We start from the raw sequence: 24,413 nt of genomic DNA, 5'->3' as shown, positions 1-24,413 counted from the left end.
ATAATAATCATGTCTGGAAATATTCCCTGTCACATTCAATTTGTGGTTTTACAATTTCTTGCCTTTTTCTCAACTGTATTTAATGTTTAAGATCATTTTAGTTTGTGAAAAAAAATATATTTAGTAAACTTACTCTACACGTTATGTTTTAACCGTTGCGCCTGCTTTTTTGTGCTTCTTTTATTTATGTAAAGCACATCTGTGCATGACGATGTGATTCTGAGTTTAAGCACAAGAGGGCGCTGTGGGGAACCAATTCGCCTGATGAACGCCATTCCTGCCGAAGATTAAATAGATGTATGCTAGCTGCTGCTGCTGCTAACTACCGAAGGTAATGTATATCATGCAAGACTTCCCATTTCCCGCATAAACTCACTTAAAATGAGAGAGAATTTTAATATTCAGTAAAACCGACATTTCAAAACAACGTCTCTTGTTTTTAAATGGATCAGATAATTCGTTTTTTTTGTTTATGATATGCTAGCAAATTGCAGGTTAAAGCAAGCTAACGTTCCCTCATAGTTTAGCTTTTATTCAAGCTTTAAATTCATTAACAACGAAATTGTTGCTTTAATTCACTTTTCATTAATTCCAGTCACCGTTTAGTAAACTTTTATCAACGTGAAAACATGTAATATTAAGTTCTGAGTAATTCTAGAGAAATTCAAATGGTGATGAATGTTTATTTGAGTGTTGCGTTATTTATCTCTTTTATAGGGGCATTTGAGAAAGTAATTTTTCCATCATATCTCTGTCTTCAGCCATTTGTTTTTACGTCTAGTCCTTTTACTTGCAATCAACATTATCCTGAACATATACTGTACTTGTCTCATGAACCTTTTAGTACAATGTCCATTTTTTACCAGATATTAAGTCTTTAATGTGAGTGGCCGATTCACTTTCAATATTTTATCCATGCACTTCTTTATTTGTTGCCCATATGATTCGACTGAGGGGCGACCCCAGAAAATGTGTAAGTAATCAGCCACATATGCTCCACATAATCTCCAACATCTTTTATTTTGGTATTTTTTCTGTGCTGGTGTTCAACGGCAGTATTTTAAACTAATTTCTTTGATTAACAGGAAGCGTGAGGAGTCACGTAGCAGGTTTCTGGATTAGATGCTGCTGCTTTAACACTAGTACTGCAGTCGTTTCTAGTTACACTGTTCACTGCACTGTGATTACATATAATATCCTCACTTAAATTCTTTGGCTGAACTTTATCTCCTCAGTGTACTACATAGTAACTAACATAAGTCAACCAAAGGTAATGCAGACATCATGTTGTGGCAGGTCTTTTAATTTGTCTTTTCATGGTGTAGAGATGGTGGTTAATACCTGCTCAACTGAAACACAGGAGAAGCAAATGGACATTGTGGTTTACTCCCTCCTTCACAGTCTCACACACACACACACACACACATTCACAGTGTGTACACAAGACACACACACACACGCATCATCCACTTGGACACACTAACACACGTTTGCACATCCCCTTCCTCCTCCTCTGCCTGCCGGGGTCACAGTGTCATTTTGTGATAGTAGCCAATTCGAGCAGGGATCATTTAATTCTCCAACATGATTGATAGCAGCGCAGGTTAAATGGGAGAAAAAAGGTCTGTTCTATTAAGCGATCAGTGGCTAGTGGAGACCTCCCACTTAAATAGTCATATTTCCCACTAGGTGTGTGTTTGCGTGAATGCAATGTGTGTCACTCACTTTCTTGGCCATGCTGTGGGGAAGCAAGACACTCGCAGAAGACCGTTCACACAGGTCAAATTAAATAACCCAGATAATTTCAAAAGCATTGACAGCACAATTTGTTCACTCAGTGTTATTGCTCTGACCCCTATTAGTGTCAATGGGCTGGTTCATTTGAACCCCGGTGGCTTATCAAGGTGTAATCTTCTCACTGCGATGGAACTGGTGTAAAACAAAGGAAGAAAAAAGCCTAATGGTCATTTCAAAGCCATTAAGTGAGATTGTAGTGATTGAGAAACATTATGCGGCGTTAATGTGCCGGACTATTATTTCTAATAAAGTCATCTATCAGTAAAAATTGCAGATGAGGACATAATTAGAAGAGTATAAGTGGAACGGCAGAGTGTTAGCGCTTATTTAACAGTGTATTCTATTAACCTCTTCTCATCTTTGTGTGTTTTGTTTTGTCTTGATTAACAGACAGCAGGTGCCCAGTGGTGCCTTGTCTTGTCCTGAAACAACCGCATGGATCACAATGAAAACCGTGGGACACTCAGTCCAAACAACGATGTCAGTGACAAAGTCTGATCTGTTTATTAATTTCTAACTTTTATATAATATTTTTTTACTCTCATGTTGCAAGAGATATACATTTTCTTCATTGTGAAAATAAATAAACATTGGAAAAATATTTGTAGAGGGCGTCAGCATGGAGGTCATAATCATAGTCATAATTATGTTGGTGGAACTTGGCGTGTTTGGCGATCTTCAATACTACATTTAAAACATTTTCCTCTATTACAAATAATTACCAGATATCTCAGGTTTTTACTTAGAAATGTGACAAATTCTCTTCTTGTTTTCAGAAATTTTAGTAAGACCTGTAAAGTGAATAATGTGTATTTATTTATATAAACTGGAGAATAACATACTTCACATGTTTCTTTCTTATTTGTTCTTCTTGTCTTAACATGTGACTTAATTTGAGTCAAGCTGCTTTATTTTTTTTGTTTTTAGATGGATGAGGTCAATAATATTTAAATTTGACACATTCATTATTCTTATTCAGGTGGGAGAACCTGAACTGTGTCTGTCCAGCGCCCCCTGTCAAACGGAAAGTGGAGGTACCATCTTGCTACAGCTGTTTGAATTTAAAACCCATCTTCTGGAGGCTGTAGAGGAGCTGCATATCAGGAAGGTAAAGTTGCAATTACATAAGTTTCTCGCCGCGTGTGGCTTTAATGTAAAAGCTTCAGGGTGTAACATTTACGTAAGAAAGATGGAACAATTGAACATAAGTGTACAATCAATCAGAAACAAACAGCTCACAACATGACCTATAAAGTTAACATTTCAAGTCCTATCAATGTAAATGTTTCTCTCTATGTTTGCACCTTATATGATAAGTATCTGGCTTTGTATGCATTGTCTTTTAAAATCACAATTCAAAGCTGTTTCCCACAAAATGATGCCCCATGTGATTGTTTACATTTCTGTTTTTGAACAATATTTACATTCCACATGATCAAAGTAAATCACGCACAAAAAAAGTTACATACAAGTATACATTTAATGAAATATGTTGGCCATAGCAGAAATATGCCCAGTTTGCTCATTTTTAATTGCCTCTCCCCCTTATTTGTGATTGTGATGTAACAATATAATAACTTAAATGTACCCTCTTCATTCCTATTTATTTTATGCATGGGATACGTAGCTCTAAAAGAGATTATTTTGAGAATTGATGACATCCTGTGTACCTGCATGTGACACATCAACGTAGTCCATTTGGTTAAAGAGCAGAAATGGTTATTGAATTGGTTTAGTCCTCAGAGAAAAGCGACTGCGCCCTCTGGTTATCTGGACAAGAACCAGCTGGATTTGAAGCACAGTGTGTTAAGATTGGACACACACAAGCCTTTTGGCCTTTGACCAACGAGTAGAAAGTAAATTTGTTTGTAAAAAATAGAAAAATTGTTCCCTCCAGCCAGTGCTTTCAACCCGACGACACGTCCAGAGTGTGCTTAAAGGTTAGAGGAGCAAAAATGGGATGTTGGTCATTTAGTTTTTATTGTTATAGCCATGTTACTGGGATACAAACATAAGATGGTTTATCAGTGTGATCCTCCTCAGGCGCTGCTGTTATCAAAGCAGCACTTTGTAGTTGTGTTCTTCACTGGGTGGAGAGGTTAAGAAGCAAGAGGATGTCGTGATGGTGCCGGACATTCCTGAGCAGGTCAAATTCCAATGGGTTGTCTCTCTTTTTTTTTAATATGGTACGGCCCACTGCTTTAGACACTGTGGTAATGTAGGAAACTGCTAGATTTAACCATAAACAGGAAAAGACCTCAAAGATATTAAAAAAAAATAAAGTTATTCTCAGTGAAATGAAAACTTTCACTTCTTCCCACTAAATCACATTTTAGTTTTTGCTTCTTGCCACATAAAAGGTGGCAAGAACAATTCAGAACAACAATATAACAGTAGAGATGATCAACCATGACAAATATATGATGTGAGAAGTCAGGAATTTCTTACAAAGATTAGGTTTGAGTGCCATCAAACTTCATTAACCTGTTTTATTTTCATGGGATCAAAGGCTTATATGTTTAAACACACGTATGCTCACACACACATGCACATAGGGATAGGGGACACATGTTTGTCTCATTAGAGACAACCATGTGTCCCCTATCCCTTTATCCTAATTGTAAACATCATAGCTAATGCATGACCTTAACCTTAAGCAGCGTGGAACTGGTGGATGTCAATGTTGTCCTCACAAGCAACTCCAGTCCCATTGGTTTGGTGTGTGTGTGTGTGTGTGTGTGTGTGTGTGTGTGCGTGCTCAGTTTAATAGAGTCCCAGTGGTATATAAAAACAATTACACACACACTAATTATTCCTCTGTGGAAAAGTAACAGCTTTATCTCCTGTGCACTCCTTTCTTTTAAGTGCAGTGGCACGCTGGTAGCATAGTTTAATAGGAACTTATAAAATAAACTCAGTGAGTTAAGCAGCTCCCACATGCACATAAAAAAGTCCTGTGGATATAGAGAGCAATTGACTTTTACCTGCCTTCTCCTGGGGAAGAGGGAGGATAGGGATGGCTTTCCATAAATATCACCTCCCTTCTAATGTTCCTCTTTCTCTGGGCGCTTCTACAAAAGATACGGAGGATATGAACCAGGGAGACTTAAAGCAGTTTTGGGGAAAAAAAGAGAATTATCTGCCCACAGAATGGAAGATATAATAGAATTTCAGTTTGTGTGTGGCACTGTTCCACTGCCCCACCAGACTCATCTCCCAGAAAAACTGTTCTAAATTGACAGATTCACAAATTTTTGAGACAAAATTGTCACCAGAAGTGGACAGGGTGGTGGAGTTTAATCTGTGTGACTGTGTAAAATACTGACTAAGCATGAAAGCAACAGACCACAGTTCAATGCGAGACCTCTTCTTCTTCTTCTAAAGGCCTCTTTTTTTACGGGTCACCACAGCAGATCATTTGCCCCCATCTTGTCCTCTCCCTTGTTGTCCTCTTCTGTTAAACCATGTCCTCCTTCACATCATCTTCTCTACGGTCTTCCTCTTTTCTTCTTGCTCCGTCTTCAACATCCTTTGTTGTCCTCTATTTTTAAGATGTTATAAAGACTTCATGGTATGTTTTCATGGAGAAAGTTTAGTGTGATGATGCATTGACCTGTAAAGGATGTTGATGCTATGAGAAAAGAAAACTACCCTCATGTGCTTTTTATGCCTAAACCTAACAATGACAATTATGTCTGTAGTTTTTGGTTCAGAAGTGTAAACTTGTTTAGAGAAATGTACAATGGCACCACGTAATCTTAGACTTACATTTGTTTTGTTATGTTTCCATTTAGACATTGTTTTGATTGTGAAATACTACATTCATTCTCATTAATAGGATAATATTTCATGTGAGTGGCTTGAAAATGGTGTACATCTCAATAACATACAGTCCTTGTGATTTTTTAAGTGCCACAAGGGGGAGCCTGCGCCTAGTCATTTTGGGGCCTAAAATTAAAATTTGTAGTGCAACAATACAGTCATTGCAAATCACAATGGGCAGCAGAGGGATGCAGTGTGACGGAAGAACTGTTACTTCAAATGCGCAAGTTGGAATACTTCAAATCCCATGTCCAAACATCGTGTGACGTGTACCAACGTCACTGATGTCCCGACGTCATTTGTTTTTTCTAAAAAAGATCGAGCACAACAATCTGCAAAAAGAAAGAAATAGCCACTCCCCCTTTCCTCTCTTTCAGCAAAAAAGATCGTGACACACAAGGGTTTATGACGATCTTATTTTTTTTTAATATTCTTGTTTTTCACTTTAAAATGTTTACTAAAAAATGTGTATCCCATGTTCTCCATCTTCAACATCTTTATTACCAAAGTGGCAAGTTAAAGTGATTTGAGTGTGTTTTTGAGCCTCGGTTATTTATTACAATTATTGTCATAATATAATGAAGTTGCAATTGTTTTCTAAATGTATTAAGTAAATAGTAAAATAGGTGTTTTTTCCTTGGTGCAGGATGCTGAGACACGCTTTGAAGATCAGATCAGTAAACTGGTTTTGGAGAAACAAGAGCTGGAGTGGGAGAAGGTGCATTTTTAATATTTCGTTTTTATTCCACATTACAAAATTTTCAGTCTCTGACCACAAAAAAAATAACACAGCCAGAGACTCAGCAAAGTCGTTATCCAAAGGACATTAAACAAAATTATTATTGTGACATTTTTACTATTTTTTATTTCGGAAATAATATTTAAAATAATGAAATTCATATGTGAGTATGTTTAAATAAAGATGTAAAGAAACCATTAAATTTAATAATTTTGAGGACCACGCAAGACATTGTAGAGCATCATCATTTTGAGGTTTTGGGGAAACACCGATAATACAAACACATCAAACATTATAAAATAAAAAATAATAGTCATTTGTTGCAGTATAAAAAAGATATATATAGGTCTTATAAAAGAAAAAAGAAAAAAATTGTTTTGATAGATTTTTGTCTCTTCCTATGCGACAGGAAGCTCTTCAACATCAGCTTGAAAGAGCTGTGAACCAGCACTCCGAGTCACTCACCAGCGTTAAGAAGCAGGTTTGTTTCTATGATTACATATTTATAACCAAACAAGACATTATACAATCCCTTAAATCGACCTTTGTCTTCCCTCAAGTTTCAGGCCCAAATCAGAAACATCGAGGAGGAGAAGGTATGAGGAGCGTATTCTCCAAAATGTCTACCTGATACTCATTTTTCACTCAGAGTCATAAATTCACTCATCTCACTTGCCCAATCTCCAGCCCTGGATTCTTTTCTTTTACTGTACTTTAGTATTTATTGCTCTTTTTCTGTCACTCATAATATAACATTTCAGGGGAAGTACCAGGTCAGTGCTGAGTTGAAGGACAAGGAAATTAACAACTTAAAAGAAGAGCTGAGGTCGTTGCAGGTACTCCGATAAACAATACTCTCGGTCTCTTCTTTAAAAAAAAAAGATCCTCTGGTGCTTTTTACACTGGGATGTACAGTAATGCATACTGGGAATAAATGTATGTCTGTGTGTACGACTCACACAGTCAGACACTCAATACATTTACATGACTTTAGAAAGAAATTAATTACTGTGTTAGTTCCACTGAAAAATATATGTAAAAATGTTACTAAATCATATTTCTATAAGACCAGAGTCAAAATAGTCTTCCGTTCTTTCTTTCTTTCTTCCTTCCTGTATGGGTAGATGGTTTTGCTGTGTAGTCCTAACCCAGTCTGGCTCCTTTCCCTTCCTTCCTTCCTTCCTTCCTTCCTTCCTTCCTTCCTTCCTTCCTTCCCTCCCTCCCTCACTCCCTCCTTCTTTCCAGTTGTGTTTTGATGCATTGTCCTAACCCAGTCTTTCCTTCCTTCCTTCCTTCCTCCCTTCCTTCCTGGCATTGTCCTAACCCAGTCTTTCTTTCTGTCTGTCTCTCTGTCTGTCTGTGTGTGTGTGTGTGTGTGTGGAGGGTTTGGAAGCACAGCCTGTCTCTCAGAGTCTTGTTCGTCTTCAGGCTCTGTGACACCACAGAGGTGATATACGACCGTCCTCACGCTCCGCTGCACTTTAACAGCCCGGCCCTGTAACACAGACAATAGAGAGTGTTTTTGATATTCTATCTGGGAGACACGTACGGTGGTGTTTGTCTAAAGTGAGGCCCACTTGTGTTCATTGTTGTGTGACACAGTCTGGTGCATTTCTTTAATTTAACACACTTTCGCATCAGTGGCAGTTGGGATTGAAGTGATTTAATTGCCGTACCCTGATGAAGTGCTAAATTGGAACAGTATGCTTCACTTAATCCATAATGAAGTCTAAATAATTCATCCTTGCAGTTAGTTAATAAATAGCTGTAGTAATATTTATTTTATACATAGGTAGTGACCCTTTTGATTTTCCATACAACCAAATATATTTTTTTAGAAGGGTTTTGTTTTGACTTTAAATTATAATGTATACTCAAAAAAACATGTTTTGTTTTTAAGTATGTTTGCAGATGTAGACACTGCTTCTCAGTCGTATTAAGACGTTTAAGATTAATTAAGATTAAAAAACCTTGACAGCTGGTATCACTGGTTGCATATGGTGAAATAATATCTTCTCTTTTTGTGTTTTTTTCATTTGAATGGTCATTAAAAGCATTTATTTAACCGACAAAAATGTGTAGAGAAATCAATGACAGATTTTCATAAAATAAACACAGTGTTATGGAGGAGGTTGATTCACTGTGGCGACCCCTGAAGGGAGCAGCCGAAAGGAAAAGAAGAAGAAGAAGATTATTATTATTATTATTATTATTATTAATATTTCTTTCCCAAAATACAATTTACAATATATATGTGTGTATGTATATATATATATATATTTAATATATATTTTTTTATTATATAAGAAATCATACAGTACATTATATCTTATCTTTAAATGTATATAAAATACTTGTATATGTATAACACATATTGCATTAATGAATTAATAATATTCTGAATTCTTACAGTAATTAATAAATTTTTACCTTAAATAATAAAATAATTTGTTATTTTTTGTCACTCAATATATATTAAATCCTGAATTACTGTACATATTCACTTAATAAAAATGTATGTTATCATAATTAATGTGATGTGCTGATATTAATGTCATGCATTACATTAGTGCAGTGACAAAATACATTTAGACTAAACAGTCAAATTAATTCAAATAACTTAAATATTTTAATGTTTTTCCAGTATAATTATCTTCATCAATAGTAACTCTAAATATTTAAAGTTATTATTGGCCTTTAGTGCAGTAATTTTAATTACCTGAAGTTTCTGTATATGCTTTGTATATAAATATGTGACAAAATTCTGAGTGAGCGTAACATCATCTTAATTTTTCTAAGAAAAAGAGAGGTTTCACACTCTGTAACCCTCAGAATGGAAAACCTTTATCTTCTCTGATTTCTCTTTAACTGCTCTTTTGCAGTTGCTGAAGTACAACTTGGAGAAGAAATCAAACGAGCTGGTAAGGAAGGATTTTTCCACTTACACAAACTGTTGACAGAGGATTGGTGGGAGTGAGAAAAATGAAAAGAGGAGGACGAGGGACTGGTGCTAAGGAGGGATGGCTTCGGAGGGAAGAGCTCATCAGGAGTAACAGATAGGGAGTGTGTGACACTTTGAACTGCCAGCAGAGCAGAGGAAAATGTCTCTATTAAAATATTTTATAACTGAGCCTCGCTCGGTTTAACCTCCTTCACATAACAGTGGCTCAGCAGAATGAGAGGGAGTCGAGGAGAGCCGGTGTATTGGAAGGGAGTGAGGATGAAAAGGGAAATGAGTGAGAGGGAAGTGAATCTGATCAGCTTGATACACACAATCAAACTGTAAGGACAGTTTGAAGAGCGATAACGGGCTCTGAGGCGTGAGCTGACTTGATACCCTTCATCCCACTGAAAAACAGACACAGGCCGTGTTCAGCCCTCATACTCTCAATCACTTGACAGCTGTTTCCATAAAATATGATAAAATATCCCTCTGCCTTTTGCCCCTCAGCCTTTTTGGCAGTCAAGAGCATATTTACCCCAATCTGGCTTCCCTCCATTGGCTCCCAGTGAGCTGCAGAATCCATTTTAAGATCTTTTGTTTGTGTCTTCATGACCTCGCTCCGCCTCACCTCTCGGACTCGCTTCAGCCGCACACTCCTTCACATCTCTGAGATCAGCTGATCAGCGGCTCTTGGATCAGGCCTTTGCAGTAGCAGCTCCCAAATTGTAGAACAGGCTTCCTCACTTCCTAAAAACACATCTATTCTCCTTGGCCTTTCGACACAGTGTGAGTTATTGCTGAGTGCGTCTTAGGTTTTGTTTTACACTTTGAATGTGAGACATGCTCTATTGGTGTTTTATGTTCTGAAATTAGCACCATTTTGTGTATAAATACAGCATTTTTAAAGCTAGGGTTCGTATTTTATTCCTGTCACACCTTATTGCACACTTTTAGTGTAAACTTGTAATGGTTTGTTGCAAGTCGAGTAGAGTGACCTATAATTGTTAAGAAAAGAGCATCCTTGTTCTGAACAATTCACAACACCCTACAAGCTCCTTTGAAGCTTTCTAGAGCCTTTTTTCATTTTGGTCTGTGGATTTTTTATTTACAATTATTTGCCTTCAAAATAAAGGAAATTGTTGCTGTGAAGAAAAGAAACAAGTTTTCGTGTTTATGTAGTTCATTCTCGTTTCAGTGTTTAGTGCCATCTGTGTCTTTTCCACAGGAACAGAAATTGGCCTTGCAGAGCAGGTCAAAGGACAGTCACTTGAACCAGCTGGGGGAAGTGGAGAAGCGATTTGGGGCTCTGTCGAGGCATTGCGCCGTGGTCAAACAGGCACATGAGAAACTGGAGCAAAATGGTAACAAATTATAGACACAGACGGCTGCCTCCATCATTGAGTTCACTTGGGACTTCTCTGTTTAAAATTCTTTGTCTCAGTGACATAAAGTAACAAGGATGTAGTAGACCAGCAGCTTCCATTGCAGATAAAAATGCTGATTTTCTATATGGACATTTGGTGTGGGTTAGTGAGCGGTATAAATCTTCACTTTCCAGTCAATAGAATAGTTTAAATACACATATAACAAATTCTGTTCCGGCAGTTGTTTTCTTTCTAGTAAAAAGAAGAAACAAACCCTAACTTTTTTTAAACAAAATAACTAAGAGATATATTGCATTTATTTATTTTGTTGTTTATTTTTTTGGGAAGTTAAAAAAAGATAGATTTATTTAATAGGTGGTTTAAGATAAAATAGACATCAGCATGAGTATATTTTATTATAACAATTCTTTAATTGTTCAGTTTTTATATTCTTTAAATAAATTAAAATCCTGCTGTTCCGCCATCCTCATATTTATGGCAGAAAAAAAGATAATATAATAGGGAAGGGCATTATAAGCAAAAATGCTGTCCAAAATTTGATAGGAATATTTGTTAATTATTTTAATTTTCTAAACTTAAGGGCAAAGGAGCTGATGCGATACATGTATGTCCAAAGACCCTTGTAAAGTTCATCACATCTGCAGGATATACAGCATTTTGAGCAGCATCATGATGCATTCAAGGAACCTCTTAAATTTCATCACACATGCAGTTCACTAACTAAATTCTTGCTGCTGTTGCCACCTTGTGATAATAGATGTAGAGGTAGTCATTGGAGTAGAAATATATTGTTTTATTATTATAAATGCAATAATTTATGAAGTGTTTTTTAGTTTGACATATTTTTAATATAATAATGTATGGTTAAATTAAGTGATCGACATTTTAATCCCCTGTGTCCTTTTTAACCTGTGATCAACAACAATGATCATATATCTGTCATATAGCATTATAAGACTATAACATTATTCATATGATATTACAGTTGATGAGGCCATGAGGCTCAATAACAAACTGACTTCTGCAAATAAAAAACAAGAGGCCACCATTGTTTTCATGACAAAGGTTTGTTGAAAACAGATTCCTACCCAGGTCCAGTTTTACCGACACCTGTCACAACCTGAAATGTTAATGAATGTATATTGTTTTCTTAGGAATTGGACGAAGTGAATAACAAGCTAATCAAAGTCCAGGTGATGTCGGTCCGACATGACAGGTCTCACAGTCACACAGCTCAAAAGCAGGAAATGCAAAAGCTGCTTCAAAAACTGAACATGGTAAAATCCAGTAAATGTAGACCATCTTAATAATATATAACAATAATTTACGTTATATTTTTACAGCTAAAGTGAATTGTTACTGGTCTCAATCACACCAGAAAGTGAATAATTTAATATTTGTCTGCATTTCTTTCTTATGTTTAGGAAACTGAAATGAACAAGAAACTCCAGGTGGAGAATGTAGCTGTGCGAGCAGAGAAGCAGGTAAAGGAAAAACAGAAAATACAAAAACATTAAGGCTTGGGTTTTCCTCTGTCGCAGTGGAATCTATGTTTTTTTATTTAATGAAAGACACAAATACCCAAGCTTAAACTAAGCCAGGCTGCTCGTGCAGCTGTAGCGGGATATGTAGTTTTGCGGTGGATACCGACATTACATTGTATGTACTGTATGTGTGGTTTTGTTTAGGAGGTGATGAAATCTCTGCACCAAACCCAGGAGCTGCTGTTGAGTCAGACACAAACAATAAGCAGAGTCGAGCTTGAGCTGCAGACACAAAGAGAGCAGTGCCAGGTCAGAGTTTCTCATCCTTTATTAATTCTACAAACATAAGTGCCGATCATTTCATTTTAGTGCATTTGTTATTTTCTATATTTTGTATTTCTTCCCTAGAATAACAGAAAACACCTTGGAATCTAGTGCTTAATTCTATACTTATTATTTAAATGTATTCCTAACCATATTGTTTTCATTTTGTTTTCAGTAGCTGCCATGTCAGGGAAGCTCCATTGATCCATTAAATATGATATGATATTTCTTATTAATATTCTTGGTTTTAGTGCTTTTTTCTTTTATTTGAATATTAATATCAACGAAATACAAAGTCATCTGACACACTGAACCAAAGCTGCCTCCGACCCTCAGCAGTGTAGATAGTGGCTGGATGGATGAAATTATGGATGCATAAATTATAATTGCTTGTTTTTGCAATTTGATAAGTTAGATGTTAAAGAAGAGACAAGAAGAAGTTGATCTCACATGTGCACAGCTTTACAAAATTAAAATTCTTTTAATAACATTCACCAAACAAAATGCCTCCTCCCAAATCATCTGGGATTTTGATGTTCCCATACACCAGTGCTCTGAAGATAAAGCTCAAATATTAGAAAACATGATCCAGAGACTGAAATAGTTATAATTCCAGCCTTTATAGGCTATAATTAATGTGTAAAGCATTCTTTTAGAGTTACTTGACGGAGAAAACAATAGAATTATTAACTCAGAAGTACAGTTAATTGTTTATTTCTGAGTAGCTGCATAAAGTTTGCACTGGAAGGAAAAAACTGCTTCCATAAAACTATACAGTCAAAATGATTTTGAATCATATGAGATGAGGGGGTAGCCGTGCACCACCTTCAGTGTTGGTCCAACACTGGAGTGAATGAGAAATTTTTCAGGTCCATTTAAACGATTATGGCGTGAATTTACACAAGTGTGGAAATAAATGACGGCCACCGTTTGGTCTCGTAAATGAGATGGATGTGATGTATATCACAACATGTACATTTGTGAATATGGACATTAGTGAATTATGGAACTGAGTGATAGTTAGTGTGTTTATTCCCCATTTATGGCTTTACAGTTTATTGTTCTCTTTTCTCCTCTCTGTGCCCCCCTCATCTTTTTAATTCACCCATTCATTCATTAAATTATTAAAATCAGGATTAAAATGTCACAAGCCAACTGATTTGTATTAGCAAGAAGCTCTCTTTCTCCCTGCCCTGTTTAAGACCTTCTGTTCATGTTAAATAAACACATAAAAATTTAGTATTGCATTAAAAATCCCATGGGTGATTAATTTTATTGCAGGCCCTTAAGCAGGAACATGAAGTGATGCGAGACAAACGCAAGGCAGCGGAAGATAAGGTGGCCCAACTGATGGAGAGCTACGCTGCCTCAAAGACGAGCTGGCACAAAGAGGTAGAAGACAGTGTGGCTTTTATTCAACATAAGAGAGAAATAATGTCTATAATGTGTGTGTTTATATGTTTGTTTGTGTTCATAAAGAAGAAAACGCTGCTTGATTCTACCAAGAGTGAACAGCAAGACCTTCAGTCACTGAAAGAAGCTTATCATGTGCTTTATCAGAAACACTCTGAACTGTCCTTTCTGGCCAAGGCACAGGCACAACATATATCTGAATTAGAGGTACACACACACACACAAACACACACACACACACACACAGGTTTGTCCAGCTGCTCTCCTCCGGACACTGCATTGATTTTCATTCTTTTGGACAGCCTAAAAAAAGCGTTATTCATAAACCTGAACCATAACGCCTAATCTTAGACTAACTACAATTCAAGTCTTAGCCCTAAACTTAACCAGTTCCTCAGAAATGAGGTTCTGTCTCATTAGGACCAGGTTTTGGTTAAACTTGTTATGAAGGGGATTTACTTCTTTGACATTGCAGTATTGGACTTTGGCTTTCTGTGGTTTTCTTCTGGTGATTTCATGCACTATTGAGGTCTCCATGGTTGCATATTTATATCTTAAAAGGAATTCTTCTTTCAAACTTTCAACTGAACAATTGTAGATTGCTGTTTGAATGCTGCACATCGTATCATCACGGTCAGGTAGTACAGGTAGTATATGGCAGAATTACTGTGTTCACCTTCACCTAGAGCTACAACCAATACAAACCAGCATCTATTGCTTAGTCATTTGACCTGGTGGTGAATGTTGATTGTATCCATTTCCACAGTTTTTTGACTAGTGAAGATGGGGCTTAATAGGAAAATGTATAACAAATTTGTATATAAAGCTGTTTCATTTCATTTTTAACTTTTTTGAATGGCCAGAATAACATGTTCACATCTTCACAGACCTTATTTTACTTGTTTCACAGTTTACCAACACCAACTGTACCTTTGAATATGTGATTTTCCTCTGCACAGGTCTCCCCTCTTAATGAACTCACCTCCAGCTCTCACTTGACCTCTCAGAGAAAAAACTCAGACAGGTCTGAAGACACAGGAGCTGTGACCAAGCTTGTTGGAGCAACTGGAGGTCAGCCAGCTACATGTAAACACACAGCACATATACATACAGGATATTACGCCATTAAACACTATAAAATATTCATGTTTTTTGAGTTATTTGTGATGAAGCTATGCCATTTTTATGATCCATACGCTGTAATTTGACAAGCAGCTGGAAAACATTTCACTTTCTGAACAGGGACAGTATGTTCTCTTTCAGGACAAGAAGTCCTAAAGCAGCAACCACAGTCTGGATTCAAACAGTCCCTGAACACCTCACACCTGTTCACCTGCTCACTTATCACCAGCAGTGAGATCGATCCTGCTGCACTGTCAGATTTGACTCATACCACTTCCTCTGTGTCTGACTATGATCAAATCATTGGCAAAGGCTGCTCTGCTGCATCTGTGCCAAACCCTGACCACAGTTTAATCACAGAGACTGCAGGTTTAAAAAACACAAATGATGATGACGAGAGCATTGGGATGAATGAGAAAAAATGTGGAGGAAAGGATGATGAGGGACAACAAAAGAGCAACAGAGAAGAAGAGGAAAGGAGTGAAAAAGAGGATGTAAACCAGGAAAGAAGTGCTGAAGAGAAGAGAGGAACAGTCATGACCCAGAAAAGTGGTACAGTAGACAGACGGGAGGACGGCCAGGGTTCAGCAGAGGATGCTGGGAACACCAGAAACCCTGAAAGTGAGACAAGAGATAGAGGAGTGGGACAAGGGACAGAAGGAGCAAAGGAGAGAGGACAGAAACTAGCGCACACACTGGAAACACTGATACTGACCCAGACAACTACAGAGAAGAGCAACACACTTCAGGTCACTGACTTCATGGACACTGAGCCTTCACTGGCTGTGTGTGAGCCTTTAGACTGTTCACAAAGTCTCTGTGAGCTGGATGCTGTCTCCAGCCATGTGACCAAAGCATGTGGTACTCGGAGAGAAGAACAGTCACTCAGTTTTGGTGACAGCATCAGTCATGGGCCTGATCCTGTCTTTCAAGAGCAAAATCTCTGTCCTGGTGAGGTCCAAACTCATTTGCAAAGCCAAATTCATCACATTTCTGAGAAAACCACAAGGGAAACACCAGCAGATAAATCAGCTGAACTTTCAGAACCTCTTAGTCAAGCCATGGTTTGTAGTGCACAGACAAATTCTGCACCAGTAATTACTCAAAGAGCGTTTATTGTCACTATCCAAGAATCAGAGACAACTACAGGCCAAACAATAGAGAGCGATAAACCTTCTGATATTACCATCAACGTGAAGCAGTCAGACGACGTGTGTCATAAATATGTGAGTGAAGACAGTGTTTCAGCCAAACTCACGGTAGAACCGCAAACATGTCCTCAAAGTCAGGAAGTCTCAGAGCAAGAGAGCAAACGACTCAAGCTTCTGGCAACTAATGATGATGATGATGATGATTCTAGTGTGAAGAGGGAGCATCACTCAAATGTGGTCACACAAGAGAACTGCGACCGTGATGCCGTCCAAGAACCTGTAGAAGAATGTGCTGTGACGGATGTCTCTGTTGATATCACAATGGACGTTGAGGACACGGAACCTGAGGCGGAGTCTGGCAGTGTTCAGGACGATATGAAAAAGGACAAAACAGCAGACATGGGAGAGACAAAGGAATCTAAAAGTGACACTGATATGAAACTGTCCGTCGCCTCAACTGGACCCAGGTCGTCGTTTGATTTGATCCCAGTCCTGCATCAGTTTGCTCAGGTATTCAAGAGAAACAGGTCATTAAATATGTCATTGTAGTTTAACTAATCCTAATCCTAGTCTGATTGCCATATCGCTATTTCTTTTTGTGTCTTCAGTTTCTATTCACTCTTTCACTCATACAGTCCCTAACTAAAAGTATAATTTTCAAACTAGGGCTGCAACTAAAGATTATTTTAATAATCAATTAAACCTTTGATTATTTTCCCAATTAATCAAGTACTTTGGTCTGTAGAATTTCACCAAAATGATTCAGTTTCTTTGTTATATGGAGCAAAGAAACCAGAAATTTTAAGTAACTGAAAAATCTGAAAGATTGTTCTAATTATTTAAAAACAAATTAATCGATAATCAAAATAGTTGACGATTAATTGAGTAATCGATTAAGAATCAATTAATCAAATAATTGTTGCAGCCTTATTTGAAAGTGAATTTTGGAGACCAGTCACTCACACAGACCAAGAGAAAATCCATAGAGTAAATCTGCATTTTCAGCTTGTTTATTATTTTTTGCAAATGTATTTCGTTCAAAGTGATAACAGCCTTTGACAATCATTAAAGTTTGTGTCACTTACAGATTTAAAACACTGAAGTCACACAGGAAAATATTTGAGTGCATTGATGGAGGCAGCAGTGGATCAATATCTCCTGTGTGTTGTGATGTAAAATTGCTGATTGTCTATGGACTTGGGTGTGTGGAGTGAGTGGACACAAACTTCAGTTTACAGTTAGAACGCTGTCTAATGAGATAATGTAGAACAGCAAACATATTCTTAAGATATCATAGACCAACACTGGCACTTTTTCAGGGATCTGAGCAGAACAAGAGTGGGTCTGGTGGAAGCCTCAGACATCCTCCCAGCAGAATACTCATGTTCCCCAGAAGCAGGCAGAGCAAAGGTGATGGCTGTGCCTGTGTGATCCATTCGGTTAAAAATAACATGCAATTGTGGAAAACTGTAGCCGTGTTTGTTTTGACCCATCGGGAGCCTCTTATACAGTGAACTCTCTGTACATCTGTATCTCATACTACTACTCACACTAATAACCTTCGTCTTGCTGTTGTTGCCATCTCACCTCATTCCTCTCAGTCCCCTTGGTAATTACCAGAGCGTCGGATCTGTTGAATGCCTCCAGTGTCTCTGGGAATGTGGCTTCCTCCACAAGACACCAGCAGGGAGAGTGGAAGGCTTTGGGAGAGACGTTCAGAGAGACGAGAGCAGCAGATACGGTCAGTGCTGTAGAGTAAGACGCCACTTTAAATGGTGTTAATCAGTGAAATTGTACTCATAGATCTCTTTTGTGTGTTTTTTGTGGTTGACAAAAACATATATCAGTTGGAAAATATAAGATGTATAGAGGTAAAAAGGTTTGTGATCCAAACTGCAAACACATTCAGAATGCATTGGTTGCCTTAACTTGAAGGACGCATGTTACCAGGTCTGAACAGTCATGGAAAACCAGGATCTGCCTCAGATGATCTTAAAAAAGAATATTCTCTCTATCAAATAAATCGGCTTGGAGTCGGTTTTCCTGTTCCACACCTCCTGAGCTTCATCATTTCATACCAAAGTGTCTTGAATTGACCTCGGGTGAAATTTGTGCCAAAGCTTTACAAATGTGTCTTTTATATGAAACTGAGTGTAACGAGACATCAGACTGTTCCAAACACTGGCTCTGGCCAACACACGTGTACAGACGTATGTACAGAATATCTGAGGAGTGAAGAAGTCACATGCTGAGTGAGAGGATGAAGCTGATGAATGTTGAACTCATGAACGTTCCAAAGTATGACAGCCAGACAGACAGAGGATGAATGACCTGTGGAAGAAAATCTACCTAATGATGCTTGGGCACCTCTCCTCTCTCACTTACTCAGTCTCTATCCATCTCCTCACCCTCTCTCTTCTTCTCTCACTTCATCATAGATTGTCACTCACTCTCTCTCTCCAGCTACTTCTGTTTTTTACTTCTTCGCTTTCATTCCTTCCTTTGTCACCATCACCGTAAACTGTCACTGCTGTGTTTTATAAAATCCAGGTGTTGGCAATTGAGAGAGATATAGTGCAACATGGATTGAGAACGAGGGGGGAAAAAAACGCTGGTCTGAGAGTTTAACAAATTGTAGTGTAAAGGCCAAAGCCTTTATTTTCTGTGGACTCCAAAGACTGGGGAAGTCACACAGAGTTCAGCCTGGGTCTGGCTACTTTCTCTGAGCTGATACTGTTGCATATCATTGCCACTGGTTTCTGTCTGCGCTACATTTTTTCTTTTTTTTTTATCAGTAAATGTCCTTTTCAGTAGAAACTTTCCTCAGGAGGTTTCAGAAAGAATGGAATGTGCTGTTATAATGGTCTCCATAGTTCTAAATGTGTGAATTGTTTTCAATGTTCAGATTCTACTGTTCCATGTATTATTTTCCTGTAGGAGAACAGAGCTGCTTTGACTTCTTTCCCAGTCTCTGCCTCCAGCAGCACAGTCAGTGGACAGACGTGGCTGACCACTCCAGGGTAAATCTCCTCTGTTTTAAAACCAGGACAAATTTTCTTACTTTAAAGGCTTAGTTTAGGTATTCTGAAGTCTGGTTGTATGAGGTATGGATACATACTCAGCAGCCGAGAAGGAGCCTGAGACAAGCAGATATGCTATCAGTAAAAATAGCTGAGACACAAGGAAAAGCTGATTTTAGCCACTCAATAAAAAGCTCACCTAATAAAATCTATGCTGGTTTAAGTCTATGATATCTTTAGAACAGAACTTTTTCTCCCCAACCCTTTTCTGACTGTAAACGTTTGTAAAAGTTTGTGTCGCTTTGTGTTGTTGATCCACTGTTGCCTCCATCATTAAGTTCAAATGTGTTATTCTGTGACTATTTCGTTTGATAGCCTTCTTCATATTTACCTAAGTGACACAAACTTTACCAAACACGGCCGCAGCAGACCAGCAGTTCCTGTGTTCTCATGAGCTAAAAACTCACATTTCTCTAGGGAAGGTGGTGCAGGAGAGTGAGCACTTTACAAACGTCAGTTTTGTCTGTCAGACACGAGGGGGTGAAGAAAAAAATATGTGTTGGAGATTAACAGTGAAACTGAATCATTTTCACAGACTCTATTTTCACTTGAATGAACAATACAGAACAGTGATTGTTCCGCTCAGGGTCAGCTGCACTGCACATCCACAGCTCGTTTTTTTCTGTGACTGTGTTTCTCCCCCTTACTCTCTCTGTGTGTCTACAGTCAGACGGTCAGTAAATAGAGATAGATGACACTTACTCATGCGGCTACATCCATGGCCATTTCCTTTTCCGCTACTTTTTTGGAAATAATAGTCGCCAGGGTTCTGAAAAGTCACTAAGTCACCAAGTTGGCAACCCTGTTTTTTGTCTTATTTACTTTACTTTCCCCCTGGCTTGGTTCATTCGGTCTCTTTCTGTGATTATATATGTTGTAATATGTACATCTTCTCCGTTTTTGGAGTAGCAGCGTTGCAGTGACACTTACAGCCTCGGAATATGTACTACAGTGTTTTGAGTGGTTTTGGGCTTTTTCCTGTGAATAAGAGACATTTCCGGAAACTATGCCAAAAGTTTTTCAAAATGGCATGGCAAAAAACAAAAATTGTGTGGACATGGCCTGAGAGTGAGCAAGCCTGTCATAGGCTGGTTCTCGGCAGGAGGCCCAGCAGGGGGCGCGCACAGTGTAGGCAGTGCTGATTATGTGTCAGTACCTCAATCACACTTCAAAAAAAGTCTTAACTATCAATTAAGGGGAATAGTCTTACCTGAGTTAATAACGATGTTATGCCATTGTACTGTATATATGTCAACAGTAGCTTACACTGTAGTCTCCCCTAACTCCAGGTGCAGCAGAGCTCCTGGGTCGACAGTGGCCCCACTTTCAGACTGTGACTGGGAAACGTCCTGCTCTCAGGAGAGAGAGGAGCAGCAATCATCATTCAGAGCTCAGATTTACAAAATCGAACAGTTTCTCATCGCCGAGAGACTCCGACAGCCCAAACGACGAAAAACTGAGTGAACTGCATCTACGGTCTGAGGCAACTCACACTTACAGATCTACAATTTAACTTTAACATCATTTATATAGATCGAGTACATGTTCCTTTCAACCATATAGATTATTCATGTATTTGATTTGCAAATGTCTTTTTTGCAAAATTGCCTGTTGGCATTACTGTTCAAACAAACGTGTACATAACATTTTGTACACAAAAAGTTTCAGGAATTATTTGCCTGGATGTTAATATACATTTGTGTTGTTATATTTACTATATTTTATACATTCATTGTTGAAATTTATGCATTCTCATATACTCATTATACATATATACATACATACAAGTGCGATCCCTGTCCATCCGCTGCTCAAAGTCAGACAAACAAACACAGTTAAAAACATAAACTATTTTATTACTGATAAACTTGTGATGTTTTCCAACTCTGACTTCACTTTTACACCCACCCCAAAACTGTTTTACAAAAGAAGATTTCACACCTAATTTGTGATTTGTAGCTAATTATTTCGTGGGTCCCACTGAGAACTCACATTTATGTGGGGGTTTATTGTTTGGATGCAGCGATTTATTGACTTGTACACTGGTATTGGTTGATATTCACCTTTTTGACTGTTAGCAATTTAAATAATTAGTTGAATAAATGAGCACAAATTGACCTAAAACTGTTATATTGAAGGTCATTGCATAAATGTGTATATGTTAATTCAAAAATAGGCTGAGAGTGTGAAGCACTAAAAATTCATCAATACAACATCAATACAATCACAAACTTTACAATCAGTGCACCATTAATTCATTAGGGTCATGTATTCATAGCACGTCATGCATTTCACAGACACAAGCCAAACAAATAAACAGTGAATGCCAGTCGCTGAGGCCTGTAACTGTTAACATGCTAATTAACATTAATTAGCTTCAGGGCTAATCAGGGTTGCATGTCTCAGAGGAACTCTTTAATTGTGAGGCACCTTTGGTCGACACCATGTTGTTGTTGTTGGGGCAATTACAACTTGGGACACAACTGGTAAAAAAATCCGTTAACCCCCTATTAACATAAATTAAGAGATAACAATTAGTGCAAACTTGTTAACCCTAATTAACAAAGAATCATTAAGGGAGCACACATTCCAATTAACATGTTCTAACAAGCCTCTCGTTAACTTTATGTTCCCTCTGTGTACGACAGTGAGCAGCATTTAACAGCCAACCACTGATACTCAGATCCTCATTACTTTGCCTGCTGCATGTGGAATTCACATGTCCGGTGATTTAATGTCCTGTACAAGAACAGGATGGTAAAATAGAGCTTTCTTCTCTAAGACAGAGCTTGAATTACAGTTTTTCCTTAGTTGCTTTGGTTTATCTCTAAAATCACCTTAATATTTGCTAGGCAGTGAGGGGAGTGTACCTGTAAAAGTGCATCACTTGCTTAAAAATCCACATTTTAACTCTCAAAAGTAAGATGTTTGACTAAATGAAAATATCAGCGTCACCAGAAAGACAAGTCACTGAGACCAAATGTTTAGTCACTGAAAAGTAAAAGGTATAGCTATATACTATGTGGTTAAGTTCTTTAAGCAAGAGATTGCCCATGGTCCACATTTACATTTTACATGTAACTTTGACATTTCATTTGTAAAGAAATGTTTAAAGTCATATTGAAGTTCATATTTATCCAACTGCTCTTAATGAAAAATGGAAAACGTAGCTGTGTGAGATAATTTATAATATAAATATAAAATAAATCTAATCATTTTATCTCACTTTGTAAACTGCTCACTCTCCTGTACCAAAGTCTATAGAAGAAAATCGGCATTTTCAAATCACAGTACATAGGAGTTTGTTGATGGGTTCAAGTCATATAGGTTATTTTGTAATTCCTAGGTTCGAGTTTATTTAAGTGACGTAAACTTACCAAACAAATCAGCAGCTTCTGTGTCGCCAACTGTGAGTTTAAAACAGATTTTCTCTGTGGACGTTGGTGCAGGCAGTTTACAAGCTTTAGTTTTATTTCAGGAAAACGCTATTGAATGGTGAGACAAACATTTTCTCATGTTATATATAATGGTGCATCTAGGACATGTGACCAAAAGACAAATATTTTGTTTAGTTATTTACTCAATTTCTAGAATTGTGACATGGAGTGACACTGTAGCTGCACAGTGTGTTTCTGAAAAACATCAAAAAGCCATCAATTGACTTATAAGCCACCGTCTTCTAATCCCTAAACATTCAGCTCACATACTAAAATTAACAGCACAAATTTTGTTGGCGGCACAAGGTCTCCGCCTGGTCCATCTTACTACACTTACTGATAATGAATACGCTTGAATGTTAATGTCCCCATAAAAAAATCTGGAGCGTATGAGTGGCTATGCCCACCACTGGTGACCCTTATCCTTATAGGGAGGAAGGGAGGGCAGCGGAGGAGAGGTGTGGGAGGGGTGGAATATAAACTAGTTAATTTTAATACAGTCGTGCATGCAAACACATATGCATATAGTTTCTCTCACACACAGTTTCTGTCTCTCTCTCTCACACACACACACACGCACACACACACACACACACACACAGAGCCTGGGTTATGAAGTGCTGCCTTTTTTGAAACAGTCAATTACCCTCTGGCTGGGGAGGATACCTGCTGTTAATTACTGCTCAGTGTTTTATATGGAGAGTAAATAAAGAGACCGCTGACATTCACATTCCATCAATGTGTCCCCCAGCTCACACTGTGTTTGTGTGTGTGGTATAATAATCCCTCAGAGGTAAGGGCATCATGGGAAACTGGACAGACAGTACATACAGCTACATACACATCATGATTCCACTCCTTTTTATTCTATAGTTGAATAAAACCAGTGTTTACAGTCAGTGAAGTTTCCCACACCAAAGTCCATTGAGAAAATTAGCATTTTTAGCCCACAGGGACACAGGAGTTGCTGCTCTGCTGTTGCCTCATTTGATAAGTTTGTTTCACTTAGGTAAATCCAAAGAAAGGATTTCAAACACAGAATTCACAAAATAATACATTTGAACTTACTAAGGGAGGCAGAAGTGGATCAGCAACTCTTATCTCTCATGATGTAAAATCTGAGTTTTTTTTCTATGGACTTTGGTGCAGACTGACACAAACTTCCGCTTCCAGTCAGCAAAGGCCGATTTTATTAAGTGAGCCCTAGCTGACTAACATCGCTTTGATAAAACCTGTTTAGGAGCTGTGAAGAACAGTTACGAACAGCCACACGTAAACACACCCGACTACAAAACTTAACCCCCCAGGCCTTTACAGTAAAAGAAGAAGAATACTTTATGACTCAAGTACGTTTTATACACACAGGAAATTTAACCTCTGCATTTAACCCACCAGTAAGTTTTTTGTGCAACACAAACACACACCAGGAGCAATGAATACACACACACACATACACGCACACTGTGGGAGCCGGTCCAACACCCAACTTGGACCCGCTTCTCTAACCTATAGGCCATGGCTGTCCCGCCCCGCTAATCTAGAAGTTTGAATTCAATCCTGATTTACTGCCCCGTTTTATTGAAACTCTGTACACGAGAAAGGAGGAAAGCAATATATTTGCCAATCCTCCAGCTAAATGGGTCTCACCACTAAACCTTGTTGAATATCCCGGGGTTATGGGGCCATGTTTTGTCATATTATACCTCTTTGCCTGA

At 38.0% G+C, this 24,413-nt stretch overlaps 1 protein-coding gene across 1 annotated transcript; it reads left to right on the top strand.

Moving 5' to 3' along the window:
• The first annotated feature begins 284 nt into the window (after positions 1 to 284).
• LOC122775538 (myosin heavy chain, skeletal muscle, adult-like) lies at positions 285 to 22,458 on the top strand. The gene is made up of 21 exons (XM_044035462.1): positions 285 to 331; positions 2,188 to 2,277; positions 2,777 to 2,905; positions 6,266 to 6,337; positions 6,768 to 6,839; positions 6,919 to 6,954; positions 7,120 to 7,194; positions 9,241 to 9,279; positions 10,528 to 10,663; positions 11,673 to 11,752; positions 11,842 to 11,964; positions 12,112 to 12,171; positions 12,376 to 12,480; positions 13,777 to 13,887; positions 13,975 to 14,115; positions 14,868 to 14,979; positions 15,172 to 16,691; positions 17,501 to 17,591; positions 17,783 to 17,922; positions 19,119 to 19,201; positions 20,551 to 22,458. Exons 2-21 carry the CDS (start codon positions 2,233 to 2,235, stop codon positions 20,723 to 20,725), a joined length of 3,345 nt encoding a protein of 1,114 aa, XP_043891397.1. The 5' UTR covers positions 285 to 331; positions 2,188 to 2,232; the 3' UTR covers positions 20,726 to 22,458.
• Positions 22,459 to 24,413: the final 1,955 nt, after the last annotated feature.

This window comes from Solea senegalensis, linkage group LG10, assembly GCF_019176455.1.
Source record: "Solea senegalensis isolate Sse05_10M linkage group LG10, IFAPA_SoseM_1, whole genome shotgun sequence".
In the NCBI taxonomy this organism is placed as follows: Eukaryota; Metazoa; Chordata; class Actinopteri; order Pleuronectiformes; family Soleidae; genus Solea; species Solea senegalensis.
Note: the sequence above shows the minus strand (reverse complement) of the source record. Positions and strands in the feature narration are given on the sequence as shown.

Excerpts from the sequence above, each read along its gene's own strand:
- LOC122775538 (XM_044035462.1), top strand. The coding sequence starts at position 2,233 with ATGGATCACAATGAAAACCGTGGGACACTCAGTCCAAACAACGAT. Across the intron at positions 2,906-6,265 it reads AGGAGCTGCATATCAGGAAG|GATGCTGAGACACGCTTTGA; the intron begins GTAAAGTTGCAA and ends TCCTTGGTGCAG. Across the intron at positions 19,202-20,550 it reads ACGTGGCTGACCACTCCAGG|GTGCAGCAGAGCTCCTGGGT; the intron begins GTAAATCTCCTC and ends CCCTAACTCCAG.